Below are 24672 nucleotides of genomic sequence, written 5' to 3'. Positions count from 1 at the left end.
GAATTCAGACCAAAGGTTTAAATTATTGCAATCCATTAGCAACTTTATAAAATTAGAATGATACTTTTATTTATTTTTGTTTTCATGTTTTTTTTAGTACAAATTTGAAAAAAAAAAGTAGAAGAAAGTGAAAATCCTGTGGCATGTCATGCAGACAATATGCTTCTAATTGAAAAAACACAATCCAAGTATGCTTGATACAATGAGACTGGCTTACTGTTTTAAAAACAAAACAATAGTCTTGCATTGCACTATAAAACAATAATTGACAACAGCACAAGCCATATTGCTGCAGCATGTTTTCAAAGTGTATAACACGAAAATACTCTAACGAGTCACTTTTAATAAAGAGTAACTTTGTAACATGACTGGTTACTTTTTAATTAAGTGATGAAATTAAGTAACTAATTACTTTTTAAAGTAACTTTCCACAAGACTGTGCATCTTTGTATTTACATTTCCAAAGTGAAGACACTTTGGAAAAACTGTGCCAAGTGAATTCAGGTCAAATGTATTTTTAAAGCACTTCTAACAAAAACAGGTCAATCACATTGCTTTAAATAAAAATAAGATTGAACAAACGCATCACAAATGGCTGATCAGGATATTGGTGATGCTTGCTTGCTGAAGAATAAGGATTCTCACCTGGGTCTCCCTCTGCGTCCAGGAGTTTCCCAATGAGCTGCTCATACTCTGTTCCCACCTTGAAGTTTGCACTGCTGCCTGCTGCCACAGTCAGGTGGTACAGCCATGTGTCCTGTGTAGAAGAACAGAACACATTAATGTATTAACTGAAATGAGTAGCCTGAGATGTTGTTTTCCACTAAAAGGCTTTGGGACAGATATAAAAACAAGGAGAAGAAGCAATAATTGCACAGTGCAGAGTTTCAGAGACTTCCTTACTGGTACTTGATACTAAAATGACTTTCAAATAATACCATGATAAAAATCCATCTGGCACCTAGTAGACAAAAAAACCCACAAAAGGTATTTGCAAATGCAGTTTGGTCCAGCTTTGGATCAAGTACCTTAAGATGAATGTAGGAACCCACACATGAATATATTGCCTTTTCACTAGGGATAGGATGATATGCTTATCCCATGATACGATTCAATACAACCATGAAACAATGTAATAAATAAAAGTTCAGTGACAACAAAGTCTGACTGTGCAGAATTATGTTTATTTCTGAGCCACAAATCAAAGCAATGGCATTGTTTTGCTAGAATGTAAACAATTTAAAAATGTCATTACAAAGTGCAAATAATATAATTTGGATGGAGAGCTTGTGAAAATATGATGGTCAAGCCGTCTCATTTACGATTACTACAGCAGAATAAAATGGAGCTAATATTTTGATTCATTTTTCTGCCCCACGATACATATAATCACATTTTTGAATTGCGATATATTGAATTTTTATATATCGTCCCATCCCTACTACTCCTTCCCTAACTAACCATTTATTTCACCACTCTTTATTCCAGTACCTTCTCCTGCTTGGTGCCGATGAGCAGGTACGTGGGGCTCTGCTCCCTGGGCTGGACCACCAGGGTGCAGTGGGAGGAGAGGAAGCCTCGACTCCCCGCCTCGTAGTCCTCGTCTGAATCACAGGAGCGGTCCACCTCCTGTACCGAGGCCTCCCGCACCCGCAGCTGGCCCAGAGGGAACTGCACCAGGACAATACATAGTGTCAGGTTTGTTCTTAATCACACAAAACCATACTGTCTACAGTCTAAAAAACATTCATTTGTTTGTCAAATGTAGTACTCTACACTGATTAAGACAACTGCTAAGAAGTACTGTATTTGCAAATACTATTTAACCAAGGTCTGATTAATAACTAACAACTGACAGACAAAATGAAAAGCAGGTGAGGGCATGTTTAGGTAGGGAAAGGCTTGCTGTGTGAACCTTGTCTTCCTGGTTACGGTAGTAGTAGAAGACTTTGCCGACCAAAGAACACCACACCAGCTTGGAGTGTCCATGTTTGACCTGAAACAGAGAGAGGATTGGAGAGAAAGTGTGAGAGAGGCTGCAAGACAAACCCCAACACTGTCTGTGTGTAGAAAGGACTACTTTTCTGTATTCTCCTTTTATACTCAAGCAAAATCTTCTTTCTTGTGTGACAGAAATCTATAATTTCCAAATCTGACCAGCAGATGTCCCAGGAGTCTACGGGTAGGTGTGCAAATCATGAACGCCCCCCTCCAGTGACCTCATTGACAATTTGAAAATTTAAACTGGCAGTGAGAGCAAATCATTGGTTTCTAAGGCAAAGCAGAAGTTTGAAGACAACTGAAAACAGCACAGCCGTCCATCCCCACTCTGATTCCCCTGCTGCACCCCTGAACTCCTGAATAATACATACATCACTTTTTGAAACAGACGTCTTTTAAAGAGGTTTCGAAATATGAATGGAGCGATGATGTCACTTTAGGAGGCCAGCTGTGCATCCCTTAAACAGGGTCACCGAGGTGAACTGCGCAGAACAGCCCTGTCTGAGCACTGATCACGTCATAAACAGTAGATCAAAGCCAACGGGCCAGAAGGGGAAGTCCATCATCACTAAGCAAGAGGCTGTCAGTCATCTATCAGACCCGTCACACACACCCATCTGATGTTAAAGGGTCTCCAAGCCCCTGTCTTAACCTTACTAACAGACAGGCCTCAGTATGGAAAAGCAGGGAGAGAGCCAGATGGGGGTGGAAGGGGAGCGAGGGGCGACTGGCTCTCTAAGCATTCCAGCAGCCCCGGCCTTATAGCCGTGTCCCAACGTGAAGGAGGTCTCCAAGAATCCGCCTGAGAGCTCTCTGTCCAGCCCTCCCCGCCCCAACGACAGACACTTCTATAGCCACTTGAATGAGGAGGTTAAACCTTCCTCTCTGCCTGAAAATGAGATATTTCTGGCATGCTGTTTGGAAAGAAAGCCTGGCTAATCCATACCTCTAGCAGTCAGGCAATGGAGGTAGTACAGATTCATAGAAACTTTGAATTATTTATCGACAAAACCTAATAAAACAATATAGTACAATCCAAAGAAAATTCAAACAATTGCACATAACTAAAAATAGTTTCATATCTCTACATATTTGCAATCAGGATGCCCATTCAGAGTGGCCAAATCACAAAGAGTACTAACTATAATGATATGATATCATGACCTGTGACCCCTGACCTTCGTGAGCCAGCCTCTCACGGTGGGCTTGGCGGTGGTCTCCACGGTAACGGGGCTGCTGGCCTGGACTTTGAGTATGTTCTGCAGAACCCTGATCCACTCCTCCAGGATGTTGGGTGAGTCGGCGGTCAGGTAGAAAGTCTTCTTCTCTGTAATCAACTGATTAGAAGAGAAGAGAAATATGGGAAAAATGCAAAGCCAAGCCGACTGATAGCATCATCGTGTCGGAGGAGATCAGAATCAGCTGCCAAAGAGCCAGGAAAACATTCCAAGGCAATGCTATACCTGATGTCATCTTAAGCCGCTTCTCTGGTATGCAAAGCTCCGCTGTGACACTATGCTATAAGAAGAGTATTGGTATGTGTGTGTGTGTCTGTGTGTGTGTGTGTGTGTGTGAGTGTGTTTGTGTAGCTGCATTTACCCTCTCATTGTTAATGGAATAGAGGTTTTATTATGTTTTCTCTGTCACAGTCTTACAGATTACAGGTCTATAAAAGGGTCCTAACTACTATTAAAATTCTGCCAATTTTCTGCAGTAGAAGAAGAAGAAGAGTTGAGTCCTGTGTCAACCATTTAAAATGTGTGTACCACTCACTTGAAATGTCTGTGCTCCTTCTCCTCGTGCGATACGGCAGGACGAGTTCAGCTCCATCTGGCCCTGAGGTTTCCGGATCACGTCACTCTGAGGACACACACACACACACACACACACAAGGATCATTTATTTACGTCTACATCAATATAACAATCCAGTTAGAAACTTTCTGGGAGCTGCCTGATATCTAAGTGATTGCAGTAGTCATGCATGCATTAGAGCTTTTTGCATCTAGTCGTACAACATTGGCAGTTACAAGGTGTTTGGACAGTGCTCGTGCCTTCAGCCACACACATATGAACACACCGAATTCAGAAATATTCGTGCAATGTTTTCGGTGGAAACAACGAATCCTTAGAAGGAAGCGGGCGGGCCGGTTGACAGCGGGGCAGACTCACAGGAGATTTGTAGTAGAGGATCTCTCCGTTCCTCAGGATGAACCAGCGGCGCTTCCAGGCCTTCACCTGGCTGCCCATCTTCAGCAGGTAGCCAGACTTCTCCAGCATCTCCTGTAGACACACAGCACAGGACCTCAAGTCAACACAACTGGTCTAAATGCACAATAATTAATACATGTCTAATACTGAATTCAATGTCTAAAAAATTCACTATCACCTTGTTTTTCTTTTTGTTTCTTTTGAGGGGATTTTTTTAAGAAGTCCCTTGGGATTGTTTTAATCTCACCTATACAAACTTCTCTTCTTTTTGTGTATTATGACTTTGATTTCATACAGTAGAAGCTAGAATGCCTCCCCATTCTGCATTTATGGCGCATCATGGCTCTGCAATTTTCTTTTAAATAATAAATAAATTAAATAACCACTCATGCTATGTAGCAAATGGTTAGCACTGAAAATGAATATGTGTCCTATTTAACCTATTTCTATGACTTCTGTATTATCTAGATTTGTATTTTATCTTTAGTGTTGTGTTGATTTGAACTGGCAAGTCATATTGGGTCATCAACCACATGTGATTATTTTCTGGCAGACAGTGGGTCAGTTCACTATCCATCTTGATGGGAAAATTATACAGTGGAGGCAACAGCCCAAGGTCTACACTAATAGAAAGGAAGGCTCTACTCACAGGCCCAGTGCTCTCGCAGGAGTAGGAGGAGGTCCGCTGGACTTTGTGTTCAGGCTCAGAGTAGTCACTGTCCAGGGAATAGGCGTCTGGAGGAATGGCATAGTCACTCTCTGAGCTGATGGAGGACATGGACACACCTGGAGCACAGCGGAGTAACAGGGAAAACAGGAGACGACACATAAACAAGGTAAGAAGTAAGTAAGTAAGTAAGTAATTTATTTTTCAAAGTGTCATGCACCAAAAGGTGCCCAGCCCGCATGGGTTTACAAGACACTACAAACATAACAAAAAGAGCAATAACATAGTGAGCGCGAAAGAACAAATACAATACAACTCCATACATGTCAAACAATGTCAAACCAAATATGAGCACAGTCCTCTCCTTAGACATTACAGCTATAAAACATAACTTAGGCACATCTGAGGCACAAACTGTGCCTCCAACACATCAAACAAAAAGCGCCCCCCTACGCTGTTGGTAGGCATTTAACACAAACTGAGCTAGGTGAAACACTTTGTCTGTAAACAGGTACTGAAGTCTACATTCATCAGACATAGAAAACAAATCAGGACATCCTGCAGATATTTTACAGAAAAGCCTATATCTAAGATTATGATATAACGGACAGTAGAACAAAAAGTGCATTTCATTTTCAACCTCTCCCAGATCACAGAGGTGACATTTTCTATTCTCCTCTGGCATTGAGTGGAAGCGTGGTAAGAAAGAGTTGGTAGAGGTGGTGCTAAGGGGGAAAAACACAGGGAAACAAAACACATCAAATGGTCTGACTTTTACTTTTTGATTGTGGGCCAGCAGGCAACAGGTGGTTGAAGACAGAGAGCTGTTCGCTGTTAAAGGAAAAATCCACTCTCGGATATTCTTACACTGTTAGATATAATAAATCTGTGATGTTCAATGCATTCCAGGAGTTATTTTGTGTCAGTGTTGAATGTCAGTGTAGCCACTGAAGTGAAGTGTTGTAATTTACTTTGTTGGTTTACCCACTTTCCCTCTACCTGCCTTGTCTATTTCTACATTTCCCAGAACTTTCTTTATTCAAAACGCAACACATCTTGTGGCTGCATTGTGGCTGCATTACATTACGGTCCATTAGGTTATTAAATTGGTCTTCCTACCTCTTCAGTGATGGATTTCTCCCTGTATGATTGTTGATGCAAAATGTTAAGTCTAGAAAGAAGCCCTTGCTCATTATGTCTGAGGGACTGACAGCAAAATCTGACATTGTTGATATTTTCGATAGTTGAAACAGCCGAAACTGCTGTGGAACTCCATTGTAGCTGCACTGGAGATCAATCAATGTGATGTCACGTCAAGGTACATCGCCAATAGCTGATTTTTAACAGTGTTAAAGTGTTTCAGGGTTGATTTTTCCCTTTAATGCCACCTTTGGGCACACGTGGAGCTGATTCTGTTTCTGCTTCTGTTCTGCCTACATTGCAATCCTCACCTCTCTTGACGGCACGCGGGCTCCCTGGGATGCTGCCCTTCCTGTCAGGACTGAGGGTGGAGGTCCGCAAACTGGCCAGAGAGCTGCTGTCATCCTCCGACCCAGACTCATCATCAGGCAGAGGCACACTGCTGATCTGAGTGGCTTTCTAAAACACAAAAAAACACAGGAGGGGGAAAGGATGAGGTAAGGCAAAAAAAAACACATTTAAGTCATTTCAGTACAGGTGGAAATTGCGCTGACGTTTATAACACACAACTAACTCAGGGGAGGGGCGAACATGAGCACCATATCTCACATATTACACAACATATAGCATACTGCAATGCAAAATTTAGTTTACAGGCTGTGGTCAATATGAAGTACAGATTTCCCTTACCCCTTTCAGTGTTGTATACACAGGTACGTTGATATTCTTATAGATCAAGTGTGTGAATGGACCTGCTGCTGGATACTGGGGTAAGTTGGATCCTGCAACACACACATGCAAACATTTATTCAATTACAGATGCAAAAAATCAGACTGTTGCACTGCTTTTCAGTCCCTTGTAGTTATTAGCAGCAGGTATGCGGACTCCAGATGTACAAACTGGTGAAAAAAAAAGATGTCCACTACTCTTTCACACAAACAAAGTAAAGCTGGTTCATGGTACTTATTAAAGTGCAGTGTGCAGAATGTGTCAACAGCAGATGCTCCTAAGGCAAAGCCACAGGAGGAAACTGAACTGAAAGCAAACGATGACTTAATCCACAACAGAGGCTTGGCAGTCGATAAATTCAATATTCTGAGTGCTGTCAAGTCCCTCTGTCTACATCCTGACAAAATGGATGATGTCGGGACAGAAAGCATAGCGGTAATTACACCTTGGCCCCCATCCTTTCATCACAGCTGATTAAAAAGCAGCCTCTCCTTCTATTCTCCCCCTGTTCTTCCTTGGCTCTTTAAAAAGGGGGGGGGGGGAATCTTAAAAGCCTCCCAGAGAGGAGCCCACACCTGCACAGGTGTTCGGAGCCTCAGGTAAGAGGAAGTGACATCAAAGGCAGCAATGACAGATCCGAACCGACCACACTCACCCCCCACAGTAGTTTAAGCATCAGCTGAATGACATGTCACTTCACAGCACTGACTCATCTCCCACGCCCCGACCACCACACACACACACACACACACGCACGCACACACACACACACACACACACACTCTGAGGGTTAGACACCAGTTAAAACATGAAAAAGAGCTATTCATTGTCTTCCTCATTGCATTATACAGAATTAAATTAAAATGTTTAGACTTAAAAAGGAACATGGTGAATGCCTCATTGTAACAGTGGGATTGTGTTTGTCAGTGAAAAGCGAGAGGATGGTTTCTTGTTTCTCCCTGCAGGACACTCACCTCGTCCGGGGCCCCTGGCTCCAGGACCGGCCTCTGATACTCTCATTCCTGACTTAGCCACAGCGTAGATACGACTCTCCTGCAGGGATTGACAAAGCCAAAAAGATTCCTCCAGACTGTCTTCACTTACACATTCATCAGAGAAACTCCTTATTAGATAATATATATTGATGTTTTGATCATGAGACCTTCAACGGGTAAATCTAAAATCTTTCAGTGTACCTGGCAAAGGCTGAAATGTGTTAATATATAATGATACTTTGTTTTAGCTTGATCAAAATGTATTTTTGAGCTTATCCAGTGTGTTCTGAAAGATTTTCATAAGCCCAAGAGGTCTTAGACTTTTCTCATTCGTTTTCCTTCAGTTGAAGTGAAAACATGAAAATCACCAAAATTACAGTTAGTTAGTTACAAGGATTTCACTCGACGACAGCAACTGGGTAATTTGCCTCAGTAAATGTCTGTTGCCTTGGTATCCATCAGTTGAAATTTTGACAGTATGATTTTGACAGCATAAAGTAATACAGCCAGAACACAGAAGTTGAGCTGATAACACTATTGGATCATTACCCAGGAAGGGAAGCGATGTAAGGGAGGAGTTGGTGGCTTCAGAACCTCGGGATCCAGCCGCTCCAGTTCTTCTGCCAGCCCCACAAAGGAGACTCCGTCATGGGATGGCTCCTCTAATCCCGGCCCCTCCACCACCCCCTCCATGCTGTCAGGTGGCCCATCATCAATGTCCGTCTCCTCCACGACCTGAGCGAAGGGCGAGGTGGCAGAGCCGCTGCTCTGGAGGGTGGAGGATGTGGAGGAGGGGGTCATGATGTCTATGTTAACGTTGAGGTGGTGCAGTCTGTCCAGGCTGGGCTGTGGCTGGCTGTAGTGCTTCTTGACCAGCTGGATGCTGTCCCTGGGGGTCAGCGGAGTCCGCACCTTGGGTAAAGTCATGCTGGTGCCTGACTGGTGAGCCAGAGGCTGGGGGAGAGTCAGGAAGGGGTGGTTGGTGGAGGGAGAGCGCGACAGGAGCGGGCTTTTGGGTGACATGCCAATCAGAGTGTCAGGGGTGCTGGGACTGTGGGCCATCTCGTACGCTGAGGACGAAGATGAGGAGGATGAGGACGAGTGAAGGCACTGGGAGCGGAACTTGCTGTTGAGTTCGTCGGAGGAGTTGTCCCGGTCGGAGCCCCCGGCCCGGCCCTCCGGCCTCTCCCTGGTGGGAGGCGCTGGGCCCAGCGGGAGCTCCGGACCGCTGCTGGACACCGGGCTGCTGGGACCCTCCCTGCCCCGACCCTGAGAGAGAGCATCGTGGGCCGCGAGGTCCACCTGGCAGATCCCTTTACTGGCCGCTTCAGCAGTCCTTTTCACATCTTCAAGGAGACAGAAGTATGGTTTCATTATGTTTAATCCAGCCTCCACACCATGGAAGAAAATGATGTCAGGCGAGAGTGGATGGTGGTAATATTAGGAACAATGTTGGGAAAGTAGTTGGTTAATTTACTTCATTAAAACATGCCAGAGCAATATGGCTTGTGCTGCCAAATGTGTTATCAATCATTGTTATAAAATGCAATGCAAGACTATTGCTCTGTTTGTGAAACAGTAAGCCAATCTCATTTATATCAAGCATACTTAGATTGTGATTTTTCAATTAGCAGCATGTTGCCTGGATGAGATGCAACACCTCATTGTAACTTTTATCGTCTTATTTTCTTTATTTGCGCTAACAAAAAATGAAATAATATGAAAGAAACATTTAAATAATCAAAAAACGAACATGTTAAGTTATTAGTCACCACAAAAAGTAATGTGAGTACTTATGCATTACAAAGTAACTGATCAGCCAACACTGATTAGGAATGGGCATAGTGACATTTTGGAAACAATGGGTGCATTTTGGTGAGGTTAACCATCCGGCTCAAAGTCTTTCCTTATGGGCCATTTCCTAGCTTGAATTAAAGAACACACCCACTGCTTCAAAAGCTTCCCTTTACCCATCCCAAAATAATATGAATAGGCAGCACACCTGTTGGTGAGGTCTTAATATTGGAGGCGGCCCCACGGGGACTCGGCTGTCTCCAGCTCTCATCCTGGGCAGGTGGTGTGCCGGGGCAGCTGGGAGGATACAGGGGGCTGCTGGGCACCAGGTGGGTATCCAGCAGCGGGGAGGTGGTGGGGGATCCACAGGATGCAGGTTTCTCTAGGAGAACTGGAGGAGAAAGAGAAAGCCAGCAACTCAACCTCTTTCCCACAAAAGTGCTGGAAATATATCATAATAAATGAATCCATGCCCAATCAAATGTTAAAAATACTATAAATACTGCAAATACTGATGCTTTTACCCAGAGCGACTTACAATGCGTGTAACAGTAGGATAAGTTTAAATTCCTAGATTGACAATATTACAATCAACCAATAGTATGTGCTATGATCAAACCAACAGCGCATAACAAAGACCAAAAGAAGACTAAAATTAAATCATACATAGACTAAGTTGACTTCCAATCTGGAGCCCTATTGATTACTCTACTGACTCTCTATTGACTACTCTGAAATGCTCGATAAAGACGAGCCCACAGTCCTCTAGTAGTTAATTCAAAATCACCTTGTAGTTTGTCCTGTAGCAACATGATCTGTTCAGTCTGCTTCAGGTTGGCCATTTTCAGCTGCTGGTTCTCTTGCTCCATCTACAACACAACACACAATATAAAATAAAACACAACTTAAAGACAGCAGGCACGCATATGCCACTACTATTGCAATAAACAACGTATAACTGCAGGTTTGGTGTTTTACTTTTTCTTTCTTTAACTGAAAGTTGATATCATCGCTTCATGACTTTTTTGGAGAGAAATGTTTTTGTCTGACAACAGTAATATGTAAACAGTTATATATTACATGCCAACAATTGTTATCATAGATGACCAGGCATTTTAATATCTGTTTATATTCACTGTTTGACCACAAATCAACAAAATCTCTAGTTTGTTTCAGTGGGAACAGAATGTCTCTGAGCAGGGGGAAAGCTTTCCACAAGGCTCTTTCTTTAGTCAGGGGTTTAACTATACATGTCTGAGCTTACCTCTCTAAGCTTGAAGGTGACCCAGTCTTTAATCTTGGCAGCCTTCTCCTCAATGATTTTTGCCTCCTGGGCTCTGACTAAGATCTGTAGTCAAAGAAAACAGGGTTTGCAGATTATTACGACCTACATTTTATGAACATAAATGGGCATTTCTGTTCCTTATCCACTGGCTTCATACCTGTTTTTCCAGCTGCATCTCTAATCTCTTTATCACAGCATCTTTTTCTTGAACTTGGTTGGTCAGGTCCTGATACTTTCTATACAATGAGCTCTCCGATTCGCTGGTTTGTATGTTTGCAGATTTCAGCTTTTCTTCCATGACGTGGATCTGAAATGTATAATAAGATAAGTGAATGTGCAACCAGAAGATAGTAAATTTGCATGGTAGGTTCCAATTGTTCTGGAGAGGACAAAGCCAGGAAGAAAAAACCAAGGATACATTTCTAAGCTCTGACAAGAGAAAGCTTTCCAAGCCCTTGGGACTTTGTGGTTTTTAAAAAAATGGCACCATCAAATTACCACCTTCAGAAAACACCTGGAACACCCAGTAATGACAGCAAATTAGTGATTAAACCCAACAGAACAAGACAAAGAGAGTATGTGTGAAAGGTGTAGGGTTTCTTATCCCCAAAGCACAAAATAAATCCATTGACCCCTTATGTTAAGCCCTATAAAAGGCTAGCTCCCCCTTAGCTGTTAGGTGTCCACTAACAAACACAATATCCAACTGAATGTGTGCAGGACTGATGTTCCATAGTAATGGAACTTTATTGATCCCATCTTTGGGATTCATTTATACATCAGTGAATGCATTGAATGCTTTGCAATGAAAAAATGTAGAATATTCTGTTGAGGGAAAAGGTGACCATGGCCTATGGGAATGTGACAAAGTTGAAAACAATTAGGTTTAGTTAATTCTTTGTTTCTCTTTTTTCAGTTTAGAAAGTGGAGTGAAAGGATGTCTAGTTGGGATAAAACATTACATAATATAAGTATGGTAGGTAGACACTTTTATCCAAAGTGGCTTACAGTGTCATGACAGCATGTATTTTTACATATATATATTTTTAAGATCTGTTTTTTTCTTGTATGCCCAGAACTAGATCCTGCGGTCAAAGGGTTGAATAAACTGCCGCTGTACCTGTTTCTCGGCACTCTCGGCCCGCTGGTCAGCCTCTGTCACCCTCTGCTCCAGCTCCTGCATCTGGGAGAGAGACAAAAGAGGTTACCATGGTTTCCAACACGGGTCAGCTGTCTCTGTATGGGGTACTAAGGGAAGTGGGTGGGGAGGGGAGGTTAGGGGTGGTCACGGGAAAATCCAGAGCTCCCAATGACTCCTTTGGGGTAGAGGTGGACTCCCCCGCCTGCCTCCACAATAGTTACATTTAATTAAAAAAACGCCTTCAGCTTCAAGGTCTGTCAGAGAGTGCTGCAGGTTCTGGCAAGACACATCCTGCAACCTGCCACAAAAGGCCCTGCTAGACAGACAGACCACCAAGCCAGAAGTCTGCCTGAGCTCACGCACACACACACACACACACATGGATGCACACACACACACACACTAATCCTACCTACAATAGCCCTCCCCCCTGGGAAGACATTTAAAAGGTGAATGTAGTGGGAATGTGGGAGGGAAACTTCATTTGAGCAACTTTGAGACCTGCGTTCAAGTACCAGAAAGCATTCCTAATCAAGAAAATCTTACTGCATCGAGTGTAGCAGTAACAAATGGTGGAGACAGCAAGTTGAAGGGCAACACGTGAACTCAGTAAGGAGGAAGGAGGGTCAAACATCAGCCAAGTGCAGAGAGAGAGAGAGAGAGGGAGAGAGAGAGAGAGCGGGACGAGAAGGATTATCTCCTGTGAGATCAGATGTTTTACCATTTCTCAAGGACCGGTACTTTAAGCACAGGGGCAAAGTAATGTAAACACAAAGCATAGAAGCAACAGAAAGCCCCTCTGGAGAAGCTGCACATCTTTCACACTACTAACCCCCGGCCAAATAATAGTGTGATGGAAGAGCACCAATAAACTCTGTGACTACTGTGTGTGCACATGCTTGCGTCACCTTTTGTGCAAGCATGCATACTCATGCTTTCAAAGGTAAACGCTGTCCATTCTGCAAGTATGCACACATGCGCATGTATGCTCACACACACACACACACAGCGCGTGCACATAAATACACACATACCTCCACACACTTGCACACACATACACACAGTTTGACACAGGATGCCCTTTCCCCTGAGTTCAGTGACCCAGTTGAAAGGAGAACAAACACACTAATGGATTCACTCTGCTTGAGGAAAGTATTTGAATTCCTCTCATCGTCTTTGTTTCCCTTCCCTTTGTTTCTTTGTTTCAGTCTTTCTGTCTTTTTGCCGTCTCCATAAAGGCCGCCTGATTCCCAGAATCCACTCACACCGGTTGAACGCTGCCTGACGGCCAGATTAACACTCGCTAAAGCCAGGACGCATCGGCTGGGGGAGGTGTGGGCGGAGGTTGGTGGTTAGTGGTTGGATGAGTCCTCACCTCAAGGTCAAAAGCCTCCATCGTGAGTCAAAGGCATTACTGAGCTAAGCCAGAGGAGAGCAAACAGTATTTATCCTCCATTCAAGAAACAAAAATAGCAGTAAGCGAGCAAGCACTTTAGGTGAATTTACGTCAGAAGTCATAAAGCGGGACAGATGTGCTAACTGGTCATCAGACAGCCTAAAGAGCTGACACATCCCCTTTGGAGGAGAGGTCAGAGGTCAGGAGGTGGAGGTGGGGTTGGACCTTGAGTCACGGGATTGAGTTGTGAGACTGAGGCTGACACAGAGGCCTGCAGACTGACTGGAGGCCTGTATATGTAAAGTCCTGGCCAATATAGTCATAAATTAACTCCATTAAAGTAGGAGTGCTAATCTAGGGTCACAGCATTAAGTCTTTCAAGTCACTCTCATTCATACTGAGTTGAAAAGAAAAACTGCTGTGATATCAGCACTCTCAAAGCTTTTTTTCAGCCTTTGTTTATGCAGAGAACGGCTTTGCCATCGCAACTGGGGGTTAAGTGGCTTCCTCAAAGGCACTTTGTTGGCAGTGAGGTGAGGGAGGGGAGAACATTACATATTTACCTTCTCCGCCCTGATTTTCCCACCCAGTCTGACGATTCAAATGGGTGACCTTATGGTAACAAACTTGCTTCCATAACCTTTAGGCTACCGGTTATGAATACAGACCCTGCACACCAGAGCGCTGCCAGTAAGAGTCTCTCTCTCTGTCTGTCTGTCTCTGTGTCTCTTGGGCTTGTTTAGTTACTGCAGAGTCCAACAGGTGAGGCCTGAGTCGCTGAGCAGGCGTGGGACAACTATGTCAGCTATCCAGCATGTGTTCACATACTAGCCTCTGCTGTTGGGAAGGCTGAAAATGGGGGGTTGGGGGGGGGGTTCGTGTTTCATCAAGCCAAGTATTAGCAGAATGAGCCACTCCCTCGATGTATGCTTGTTATCCTAAAATGCAATTGAATATTACAGAATGGTTATAGATTTTTGCATGGCGGGACAGGATAAATGTTGGCATGGCAGGACAAGAAATTAAAATGAGATGTCAAATATATGTTGAAATATCTTGAGTTTTACAGAATGCATTGCTTCAGTGTAAGAGTGTGAGAGTGCTGGTCTTCCCTGCTTTAGTGTGGAATCCAGAGGGACTGATAGGATCCAAGGAGGTAGACAGATAAGAGGAGAGCAGGCTAGAGACAGCAGATCATCTCCTCCCCAGACAGCTAATAGCTCTGTCACAGCTAGATATCTGTTTCCTCTGTCCTATCTCACTGCCAGGGACAAACTGACAGTGAGGAAAATTGGCGGCTAAAGTCAAAGGCTGCAGTTACACTTTTCATTTCAGTGTGATTTTTAAGATCTGATACTAAAGATCAGATTTTATGACATCACATCGCTGTCGATCATACTGCCATACTTGAAAATGTCTGCTAAGCATCTCTCGCGGCTGTATTTATTTAAATCTGGGTCCGCATTTCTTTTTTCCACTCTTCCTCTCCATCTCTTTACACTGCTCATGTGTGCATTGTGGCTGGATTGCGTCCAGACTAGAATAGAGTTTCAAGCTCAGTGCAATCCAGGCAATTTCCAAATCTAGATTTGAAAATCTTGAGAGCAAAGCGGGCAAAATCTGTTTTTCTGCAACCTAGAGCTGTTGTTTAATGCGTTCTGACATTAGTGGATGTTAAAAGCTGCTTCGTAGCCGTAATTCATCCCAGTTGTACGCATCAGCAACACAGGTCACAAATTCCCTTTGACAAAGACAGTATTCAGTTTTTTTATGCGCTACTTTTAGACAGCAGAGAAGGCAGAAAAGGAGTAATCTGATAATAGTTTCACTGTGAAGTATCTGTTCCAAATTCACTCACTGTTCCACCTGCCCCTCTGACTTTAATCATTAACCCTTGTGATACAGAGCTGATGGTTAGTAATGACTCCAGCTCAATCATTAATGTTAAAACCCACTGGCCAAAAGGAGAGGAGAATGAAGAGATGAAGGAAAGAGAAATAAAGATACTGAGAGAGAAAGAGTAAAAGAGTGTGCAAAATGAGGACCACCAGCACTTTCTATCAAATACTAGCCTCCAGGTAAGCTGTGATGCCTTACTAACTTCATCTATTAAAGCCGCTATAATCATATTAAATCATCTAGAGACATGTAGATGAAGATGAGAGTATTTTAATCCCTCAGAGAGTTGAGAAAGGCATTGTGCAAAAGGTGCAACTCAATATAAGTAAGGTGTTCCTGCATCTATGTTCCTTCCTCTAAAACCTCCTGCCTGCCAACTCAAACGTTTTCCTCACAAAACCTCGCAAGAAAGCTAGCTCCTACCTACCTATCCCTCAGACTCCCAGGGTTAAATACAGGTCACAAAGCACCATATGCTCCGTCTCCGTCAACTCAAACTAGCTAAAAACCTTTGCACCAAAAACAGAGTGAAGTGGCTGGTCTATTAAAAAAAGCTGATCCAAACAAATCCTGCCATGAAAATAAATGTTTATACACACAAACCTGAACTCAGTGACCTTTCTGTAGACTTCCCCACTGAGCGATCCCACTGGCCCGAGTCAAACGATAGTGTGCCTGTCGCCCCTCAGGCCTTGTGAGGCTTATGGAGGAGATTAATCTAATTTGTCCAGTATTAGATTAGCCAAGTAATGAAATAGAAAACCTTGAAGTGGAGCACCACTCAATTTAAAAAATTCCTATATGTTATTTCTATAGTCTAGGACAGCCCAGTAAACCAGAGAGCTAGGACTCAAACTTTTGAGGTCAACCGGTATAAAGTCTGGAGCTGCTCAACAGTGAATAGAGGACTGATTCTGCAGGCCAACAGTTTGTTTGTTTGTTTGTTTGTTTGTGTTTTCATCCACAAATGAGCTCATTCTATAGTATAGTTGTCAGTTCTGCACCAGAAAATATATGTGCATCCCCAGGAAATCCCTCTAGGTGCTGCTCCACTTTTCCGAACTTTCCCAGTTCCTTCTTTATGGAGCAGCTCCAGATTTATACCCACTGACAACTGCTGATTGGGCTTTCCTAATCCATAGCAGTAACTTATACAAATTCTTGACCAGAGTGGTCTTCCCGTTAAACTCCACACAAGGCAAGTGGGGCATCTCTCTCTCTCTCTCTCTCTCTCCCTCTCTCTCACTGACAGTCAGCCTCCAGAGATAAATGCCATGTCACAGGCAACCACGTCAACTTTTTTTTTTTTTTTTTTTTCATGTTTTTCCATACCAAAGTGGGTCAATGCGTAAAACACTCCTAACTTGGCAAGAGGGGAGATGAAGAGCGTGAAGCAGTCTTTCCAAACAGCAATAACATGACGGAATGGTAGTCACTCAGCACCCCTCCCCCCCCGCCTCAGAAAAACACACTCAGCAGCACGGGCCTCCACTTACCCGCTCAGTGCTGCGTGTGTGTGTGTGGGTGTGTGTGGGTGGGTGTGTTTATGAGTGAGAGAGAGAGAGAGAAAGGGAGAGAGAAAGAGAGAGTGAGAGAATAATTAGTCCACTTTCAGAAAGTTTTAACTCCTTTTCTTCCTATTCTAGGCAACGTGGCCAAAATGAACATTTAACAATAATATGGACATTAAACAATATGTGTATAAGTGCGCGTACGTGTGTGTGTGTGTGTGTGTGTGTGTGTGTGTGTGTTTATGAGGGAGAGAGAGAGAAAGAAAAAGAGAGTGGGAGAATAATTAGCCCACTTTCAGAAAGTTTGAACCTCTTCCAATTCTTCGCAGCATGGCCAAAATGAACATTTAACAATGTGCACAATGTTTATGTGTTTGCACTTGTGTATTCATGTGTGTGTGTGTGTGTTTGTGTGTGTGTGTGTGTGTGTTTGTGTGTGGGTGTATGGGTGAGTGTGAGAGTGAGAATGAGAGAGCGAGTAACTGTGTACTTGTGGATGAAAGTGAGAGTGTGCGAGAGAGAAATGGAGAGCAAGACTAGTGTGGGATGTGTGTGTGTGTGTGTGTGTGTGTGGGGGATGTGTGTGTGTGTGTGTGTGTGTGTGTGTGTGTGTGTGTAAGGGAGGAGCTGGAGGTCTGACAGAACCTGACAGAGGACACAGTAGGGAGTCGTCCTGCTCTTATCAGCCACAGCGTTATGTTTGGACTGTAAACATCCTGCTGACTGGCTGAAAGAACCACTCCAGCGCTCCAGAATTAGAGATGATACAGAAAGCAAACCACCATGACACTCCAAACAAAAGCACCTCTGAGATACTCACTCTCACACAACTATTTGGGTTTACTAGGTAATAAAGAACTTCCAGTTTCACAGCTACAAAGAAACCCTCCCAAAACTGTAGGAGAGGCAAGGCAGGAAACTACTCCTTCTGCCTACAGTGGATGATTTCATCCTCCTCTGCCTCCCTCCACTTGTATGAACATCTTGTTGTATTTTACCAGCAAATCTTTAGAACAGATTAGAACCTCCTGATGATGGTTGATTACCTTCCAAAGTGTCTGGTAGTTAGGCTTACCACAGCCAAAGAATTATCAACATTTGGCTGGTGGCGGGCGGTTATTTCCCACCCTGAGGCGAAGCACCAGGAGTGATGAGTAAATTGTTAAATATTCATTTTGGCTTAGAAATTGTAGCAAACCTCTGATGATACAGGATGAGTGGACCAAGTGTTTACCCAAAAAGCTGAGTAAAATCATCTCTCTTCGCATACACACACACACACAAACACACCTGTATTCGATCTTATTCACATTCGTTAATTGCTTCCTTATGCATTAACATGTCTGACTGTTACGCCAAGGTCAGCGGAGCCAGAAAGCATCTAAAAAAAAACACACAGCGGTACACCACAGGGAGAAGAGGATGGGGCAGAGTGAGCTACACAGTGTTTGGTCAGAATATCTGTCTGCATCTGTCATTCTGACACAGCAGTCATACAATTATCAAAGCAGATAACTGTCATAGCGGCGTGAAAAGTCTGGATCTGATTCTCGCAGTAGTAAAGCGGTTAAAAAAGCCACAGATACAGTTCAAGTTATTTATGCCAAATCAATGTCAGGTCAAATCATCAGGTCAAACATGTGACACAGAATAAGATGAACAAAATAGGAAAAGATCTCATTCAGAACACACAGAAACTGATTTAATCCTATACATGCGGTAACCCTTAACGTATATCCTTCATATTCTGTATTTTTCTGAACCTGGCACCTTACTCGGTTCAAGTGTTTGAAGTTGAGCGTGCCACTTTCACTTTCAACCCCCTAACTTGTGCCATTTAGATGTAGTGGCTGTAGTCACCAGACTGTGACAGTAAAGAGAGAGCTGAGCTGACACAGAAAAGCTCTCGATTTACCGGTCAGTCTTTATTCTGACGCCTAAGCTATGATCACAAGCTCTGCGTTTTGACAAAAAATATGAGATCATGGATACAAATCAGGTTTCTGGAGGAAGAGGAAGTTGTAGGGGAAAAGGATGTCTGGGCCACTGCCACTGACCCAGATAAGTGTCAAGAGAATGGATGTACGTAACCCTACAGAGAGATGGATGGATTTAAAAGCTCTTAACTATTCTTTAAGCATTCATAAACCAACCGTTCTTATCATAAATTCAACTAGAATGCACTAAAATTCTTATCATAAATCTCTGTGTGCAGTCCCCTGCAGTTTCCTACACTACCCACAATGCCTTTCTCTCTCTTACCTTCTCTGCCAACAGTTCTCGGATTTTCCCCGCTTGGAGACGGAACCTCAGTAGCTGCATCTCCAGGGCAACGCAGCGTTTCTGCCAATCCACGCTGGCCGTCCCGACGGCTCCCGCCCCGCCGCTCTCCAGCACGTCTGCCATGGCAAACTTTCAGAGCGCTGTCTCTGAACTCAGACTGGACCTAAAGACACGGCACAGAAAGCACAAGTCGAGTCAGCGCTGCGTGCTTTTGTTTGGTTTATCTGACTTGTGATGCGTTGCTGAGTTTGCTGTGATCTCATGAAGAGTGTAAATGATAGCCTTGCCTTCAATCTTTTTGTATACATATAATATACATGTTTCTATACACATAATAAAATGACAGTAGTGGAACCAAACAAATGACACGTGTCACTTTGAATAGGATATGCATATGCAAGCGATCATGTGATGGTATTTCCTCTAGCAGTCCGGCTTCTGGTTTCGTTTACAGCACAAGAGGAGGAAAAAATAGCGATTTAACCTCTGAAATGCTTCCGACTGACCACGCTTCCCATGACTCACCGAGGAAACGTGAGTAAAGCAAACACTCACGATGAGTTCACGATGACACATTTGAATAAAAGCTTCCTCTCACTTTCTCTGTCGCTCTGTGACACACAACTGCACAGACACATGCGTACACCCACTCTACAAACACATACAGTATATACACACATGCTCGCTCTTTCTTTCTGTAGCTGCGCTCACGTGAACACACAAAAATACACTAAAAACAGTTGAGAGAGAGAGAGCCAGAGAGAGATACCTTCCCTCCTTTGCATTCGCAGTCTCTCCCTCTCCACATGCCCACACACACTGAACAAAACCCCAGCAGGGAGGCTCTGTGTCAGTGGGGGAGTTGGGTTCATGCGTGCCGGCTCCCAGGCCTGCCAGCTACAAAGCAGGTCGGTGCTCTGCTTTTTAGCCAAATTACCTACTAACCCAATCCCTGGGTCTCTCCCCCACCCACAACTCCCTAGCCATGCAATCCCTTCTTAATTACAGGGCAGGAGTGAAACGGGATCCAGCGCGGCACAATAGTGTCTTTCTGCATGACAGTCCCATCACAGCTAGAGAGGGGGGCTGTGAGCTCGCCTAGGCAAAGAAAGGAGGAAAGAATGTGTGAGAATGAATGGGGCCGAGTGCTGAATGTGGGAAACTGCGGAGCTGAAGTTATTTTTACCTGAGAGGGATTGACTAGTGGCCATTTTTCTCTGGCCGGATACTCATTCACAAAGGTTCAGGCCCTATTGTGTGAACTCAATAAAAACCTGATTATCCCGAGATAAAAGTAGCCATAACAAGCAGCTTTGAGGTTATAACACATAACAGCCCAGTAATGATGTTGAGATGCCGATGTATGAATCTATACACTATGAAAATGGAAGATTTGTGAAGAAAATACGAAGTAACAATGCAACCAAATGAACTTCAAGTAAGTTTGGCCCTGACACAGAAAAGGGAAAACAGGCTTAAGTCAAACAACATCCAGACAGAAAGACAGACAGGCTCAGAGTAGAGCCAGACGCCGTCAGCAGAACAGCAGACGTTCAAAGTCCAGCGACTATAACTGCACCATGGCGCTCCCTACAATTAGCATGCTCATAAATACAGGCCTAGCAAACAAATTACAGAAGTCATGCATGTGGAGGTTTCGCCAGCCGACCGCTGCGCCCAGGCTGGACAGTCAAGGTCCAGCTCCGGACGTCTCCCTCTCTCTCTCTCTCTGGGGCAGACCGGGGGATATGAAGGCCAAGTGAAGGAAGACAGAGGCGGAGAAGAGGAAGAGGAGAAGTCAGCTGGGCCTCACCGGGGCAAGCCAGGACAGACAAGGCCAGGCTCTCCTCCGGGAGCTAAAACAGCTGGGTGCAAACAAGCCATTTGCTGGTTAAACACTCTCAGCACCGCTATGCTAATTCTCCCCGGAACAATTCCTTTAACACTCCCAGGTTGTTGAACATGGGGGGGGGGTGTTACAGCCCACGCCAACCGGTACCAGGAACCCAACTGAAGTTGGGTTAGACTTTCTACTGAGGTGGAGGAGGAGGAAGGAAGGAAGGAAGGAAGGCAGGCAACCAGTGTTTACAAATAGTCACATCTCTTCCTCACTCCCTGAATCTAATAAAAATGTGCACACGTATAAAAAAAGCCCCACAAAGCTAGCCTGTCAAAAATGAGGTCATTCTGCACTGTGTGTGTGTGTGTGTGTGTGTGTGGGAGTAATGCAGCCCGACCTTTAGCTTTTGTTACAGCTGAGATATAAACCGGAGTCATTTTCTCCACTTGCATGAGCGTAACCCTCCATTGTGGGACGGTTTATAGAAGCGCAGAAGACAATTTTCCAGTGAGGCTACTGTTATATGTGAACTAATGAGTACTATTCTCTTCTACAGTATCTTCTACAGTATCTGGCACATGCCAATGTTGGAAAGATTCAGGTGGACGGAAAAAGCCAAAACAACAAACACAAGTTTTTCAGCGTCTGCACGGTAGATCCATGTTTAGTAACACTCGGGCCACCCAGGGCGGGCCACACCGGGACAGGCTGGCGGGGGGGGGGGGGTTGAGAGAGCTGGAGAGCCCAGTATGGTGACTCCTCTCCTGGCTACAGACAGACAAGGAGGCCCTGGGAGCTTCTCTACTTCCATCTAACTGGGAGACCATGGACGCAGACGGGGCCAGAGAAAACACTGGGGAAGACAAGTCAATGGAAACCCCACCACAAGGATCCCAGCAGGATACTTTCTACAGCTACAAGTTCCACTGAAAGAGGCTGCCATCGCCGTCAACCGCTTTCCATTGACTACACTGACAGTTATACTGTATTATTCGTCTGACTGAGTGAGATTTGATATCCAGAGGAGTTTTTGCTCAAGATGTGGAAGCTATCACCGATTGTAATAAAATTGTTTGGACGGTTAAAGCGTGTGATGTTTCTTTCTAGCTGTTGCAACACTTGATGACTCTGACTGTACCTTTTCCCCCTCAGCTCAGTAAAGCGGGGTTGAGAGTGTGTGTTTGCTGCTCTTTAGAGGACGCAGGGAGCAAAAGTAGAAGTCTCCAGTCGGTCATTCCATTGACTAGAGCCTCCTTAATCACCGCATATTCAAACACACACTCCCTGGCCAGCCGTAAGTCTTCAGAGCTTGCTTACGCGAGCACAGACACACACACACACAGATGCAGAGGCACACACACAGATTGGAAACAGACACGCACGGACACAGACTCGCACTGACACACACACACACACACACACACACACACACTGCTGAGCATGCAGCTGCGGTGATGTAAGTGATTAGGTGGTTCAGTGATATCATCCCCACCAGACATTTCAAATCCCCGCTGTTGTTGTCTCTGCAGAGATCCAACTGGCTTCCCCAGATTTTGGCATCTCCCCCAAAACGACTCCCATCAGGCAGCACAGGAGCATGTGTGTAAAATCTGGGTCACCCGCCGCAAATTCGTGTCAGCGTGGCCGATCTCTGTGTGTACGAAACGAGACAAAGACAAATGAACAGAGAGCATGAGGAGTCGTGCGGGGTGCGCTAAGTATTCTCTTATCTTCTCCTGCGTGGCCCCATCTGTTTAGCACAGGAGACCTCTCTCTCTCTCTCTCTCTCTCTCTCTCTCTCCCTCTGTCGCTCTCTCTCTGTCTCTCTCTCTGTCTCTCTCTCTCTCTCTCTCTCTCTGTCTCTCTGGACTCCCGCCCCGTCAAGTCGGCTTCACACTTGTGTTTAAATTAGTGCCGCACTATTTTGGTCCCATTTTACAGCTACAGTTGGGAACTGTTCCTATAAATAAAGACAAAGGGGAAAAGTCTCCAATGTTCGCTGTCATCCAGTTAAGTATTCCTTAACCCTTGACCCTATTCTTGGAAATGGTTTATGCAGAATGTTTAAAAACTTCATAAATAACTAAAAGCAGAGGCCTGGTGTAAAGCTGCAGTATGTACCCTGCTTTTTATTGTTACCTCGTAATAACACAGATTCAAAGGAAAGTTTAACACAAGACTGGAAGACTCCAGAAGACTGGAAGACATCATCCTGTTTTTCTACGACTTGAATATACCTCACCTCCATCTTCCTCCCATTAATCATCTTGCCTATCCTGTCTTACTCATCCTCCTCCTCCCTTTCCTCCCTCCCTCACATCCTCATCTTCTACTTTCCCTCTCCTCCTCCAACACCTCTCCACCCTCCTCCTCCTCCTCCTCCACTTCTCCTCTCGCCTCCTCCAACACCTCTCCTCGCATTCCCTCCCCCTCCCCCCTCCGCCTCCTCTTCTTCCCCTACCTTCTTCAGCCAGCAAGGGAAGCCTAACTCTCCCAGCGCAGGTTAATGACAGGCCTCGGTAAACTGACCACACTCATTATCAGTCTCAGCCGTAAATACAGGCCCTGACATTCCTCCGTACTGAGGTGTAAACATCTATCTCCGCAGCACTCCTGTCCTGTCCGCCACACAGACACTACAGTAAAGTCTGGGCTCTCAGGGGGGGGAAACAGGGTGAGTTACAGTGAGAGACATCCCTAACCATACAGTGTGGGACAGAATATATATCCTCTGTCCATATATCAGCCTGGGAAGGTGTTTAAATAACAGCTATGGCTATACTACAGGAGTCAAATTGAGTTATGGAGCAGTATGGACAGTCTCTGTGTATCTGGACAGGGATCCTGAGTAAATCCTACTCAGGATCCCTGTCCAGATACACAAATGGCTTTGATAACGCATGGGTGCACTCTTTACAACACACATACATGCACACACAGGCTATTTCTCCCTAAAGGTCATGCAAATATAATTAAGCACAGAGGTTTTTCTTGCTTCACGTGTAGAAAGTCTTAATATAGCCTTTATAAATGTTATTAGAAGCGCTGCAAGGGCAAGTAGTGGCCAAGATTTTGTCCAAAAAAGGCCACAAGGAACAGGTGTGCCAGACAGGCGCTGGTTAAGTAGAAAAGTAGCAACCATAAAACCGTCGGTCAGCAGAAAGTTCAACCACACATCAGACATATCTCAAAATACGCAGTTGCAGTTGCGCCTCCTCAGGTTATTGTCCCAAACCGGCAACCGCATCTTAGTTTAGTTTAGTCCCGGCATGTGCATTTAAAATCAGTCATCCAACAGAGGACTTCCAAAGAGATAAGTCAGTGTTCCTGGTTCAAGCGGAGCCCTCCACATACTTTACCTTGTGACTCTGTTGTCTCTCCCCCTCAGTCGGCTTTCTCCGCTCACGTACACCTTCCCCGGTAATTCGCGGTCCGACTCATAACTTCTGCATTCGCTCGACTTGCCGTTCACTGCCGCTCATTCATTTCTTTTGACTTTTTTTTCTCGCATGCCTCTGCTGTCGTCCCTCCCGCTGCCCTTCTGTGTTTCTTTGGAGCGGAGAGTTCAGTGGGACGTTGCCGCTGCAGAGCCCCATTCAACAGACTCATCCCATATTCCTTTAAAGGGCCCAATGCAGGATCAAATTTCTCCAGGAGTCAGGCCCCCTTGTGTGCAGGAGCTGCTCAGGATATTGCATTATGGCTCGGCTTGGGCTTTCCCTCTCAGGATGTAAACACAATCTTCTGAAGATTTCTTTGAGTTGAAAGCATAAGCCTGAT

General features: G+C 44.6%; 1 protein-coding gene across 1 annotated transcript in view; it reads right to left on the bottom strand.

Annotated features, from left to right (window-relative positions):
- Positions 1 to 24315, bottom strand: part of LOC139661243 (pleckstrin homology domain-containing family H member 1-like) — a 33567-nt gene extending 9252 nt beyond the window's left edge. The window contains exons 1-18 of the mRNA XM_071539669.1: positions 24252 to 24315; positions 19032 to 19215; positions 11943 to 12005; positions 10980 to 11129; positions 10802 to 10885; positions 10325 to 10406; positions 9746 to 9928; positions 8293 to 9089; positions 7723 to 7801; positions 6709 to 6800; positions 6330 to 6477; positions 4861 to 4997; positions 4173 to 4283; positions 3775 to 3861; positions 3180 to 3338; positions 1916 to 1996; positions 1492 to 1671; positions 646 to 757 (exon numbers count right to left, since the gene is read on the bottom strand). Of these exons, the coding sequence (XP_071395770.1) occupies positions 646 to 757; positions 1492 to 1671; positions 1916 to 1996; positions 3180 to 3338; positions 3775 to 3861; positions 4173 to 4283; positions 4861 to 4997; positions 6330 to 6477; positions 6709 to 6800; positions 7723 to 7801; positions 8293 to 9089; positions 9746 to 9928; positions 10325 to 10406; positions 10802 to 10885; positions 10980 to 11129; positions 11943 to 12005; positions 19032 to 19175 (2689 nt within the window). The 5' untranslated portion in view covers positions 19176 to 19215; positions 24252 to 24315. The remainder of the gene's footprint in view (positions 1 to 645; positions 758 to 1491; positions 1672 to 1915; positions 1997 to 3179; positions 3339 to 3774; positions 3862 to 4172; positions 4284 to 4860; positions 4998 to 6329; positions 6478 to 6708; positions 6801 to 7722; positions 7802 to 8292; positions 9090 to 9745; positions 9929 to 10324; positions 10407 to 10801; positions 10886 to 10979; positions 11130 to 11942; positions 12006 to 19031; positions 19216 to 24251) is intronic.
- Positions 24316 to 24672: the final 357 nt, after the last annotated feature.

Source organism: Centroberyx affinis, unplaced genomic scaffold (assembly GCF_046629955.1).
Source record: "Centroberyx affinis isolate AG114_WGS23_722 - 3 ecotype Tasmania unplaced genomic scaffold, CSIRO-AGI_Caff_v1 ptg000205l_1, whole genome shotgun sequence".
NCBI classification, from domain to species: domain Eukaryota; kingdom Metazoa; phylum Chordata; class Actinopteri; order Beryciformes; family Berycidae; genus Centroberyx; species Centroberyx affinis.
The sequence above is the reverse complement of the archived record's forward strand: the minus strand, read 5'-3'. Positions and strand labels throughout refer to the sequence as shown.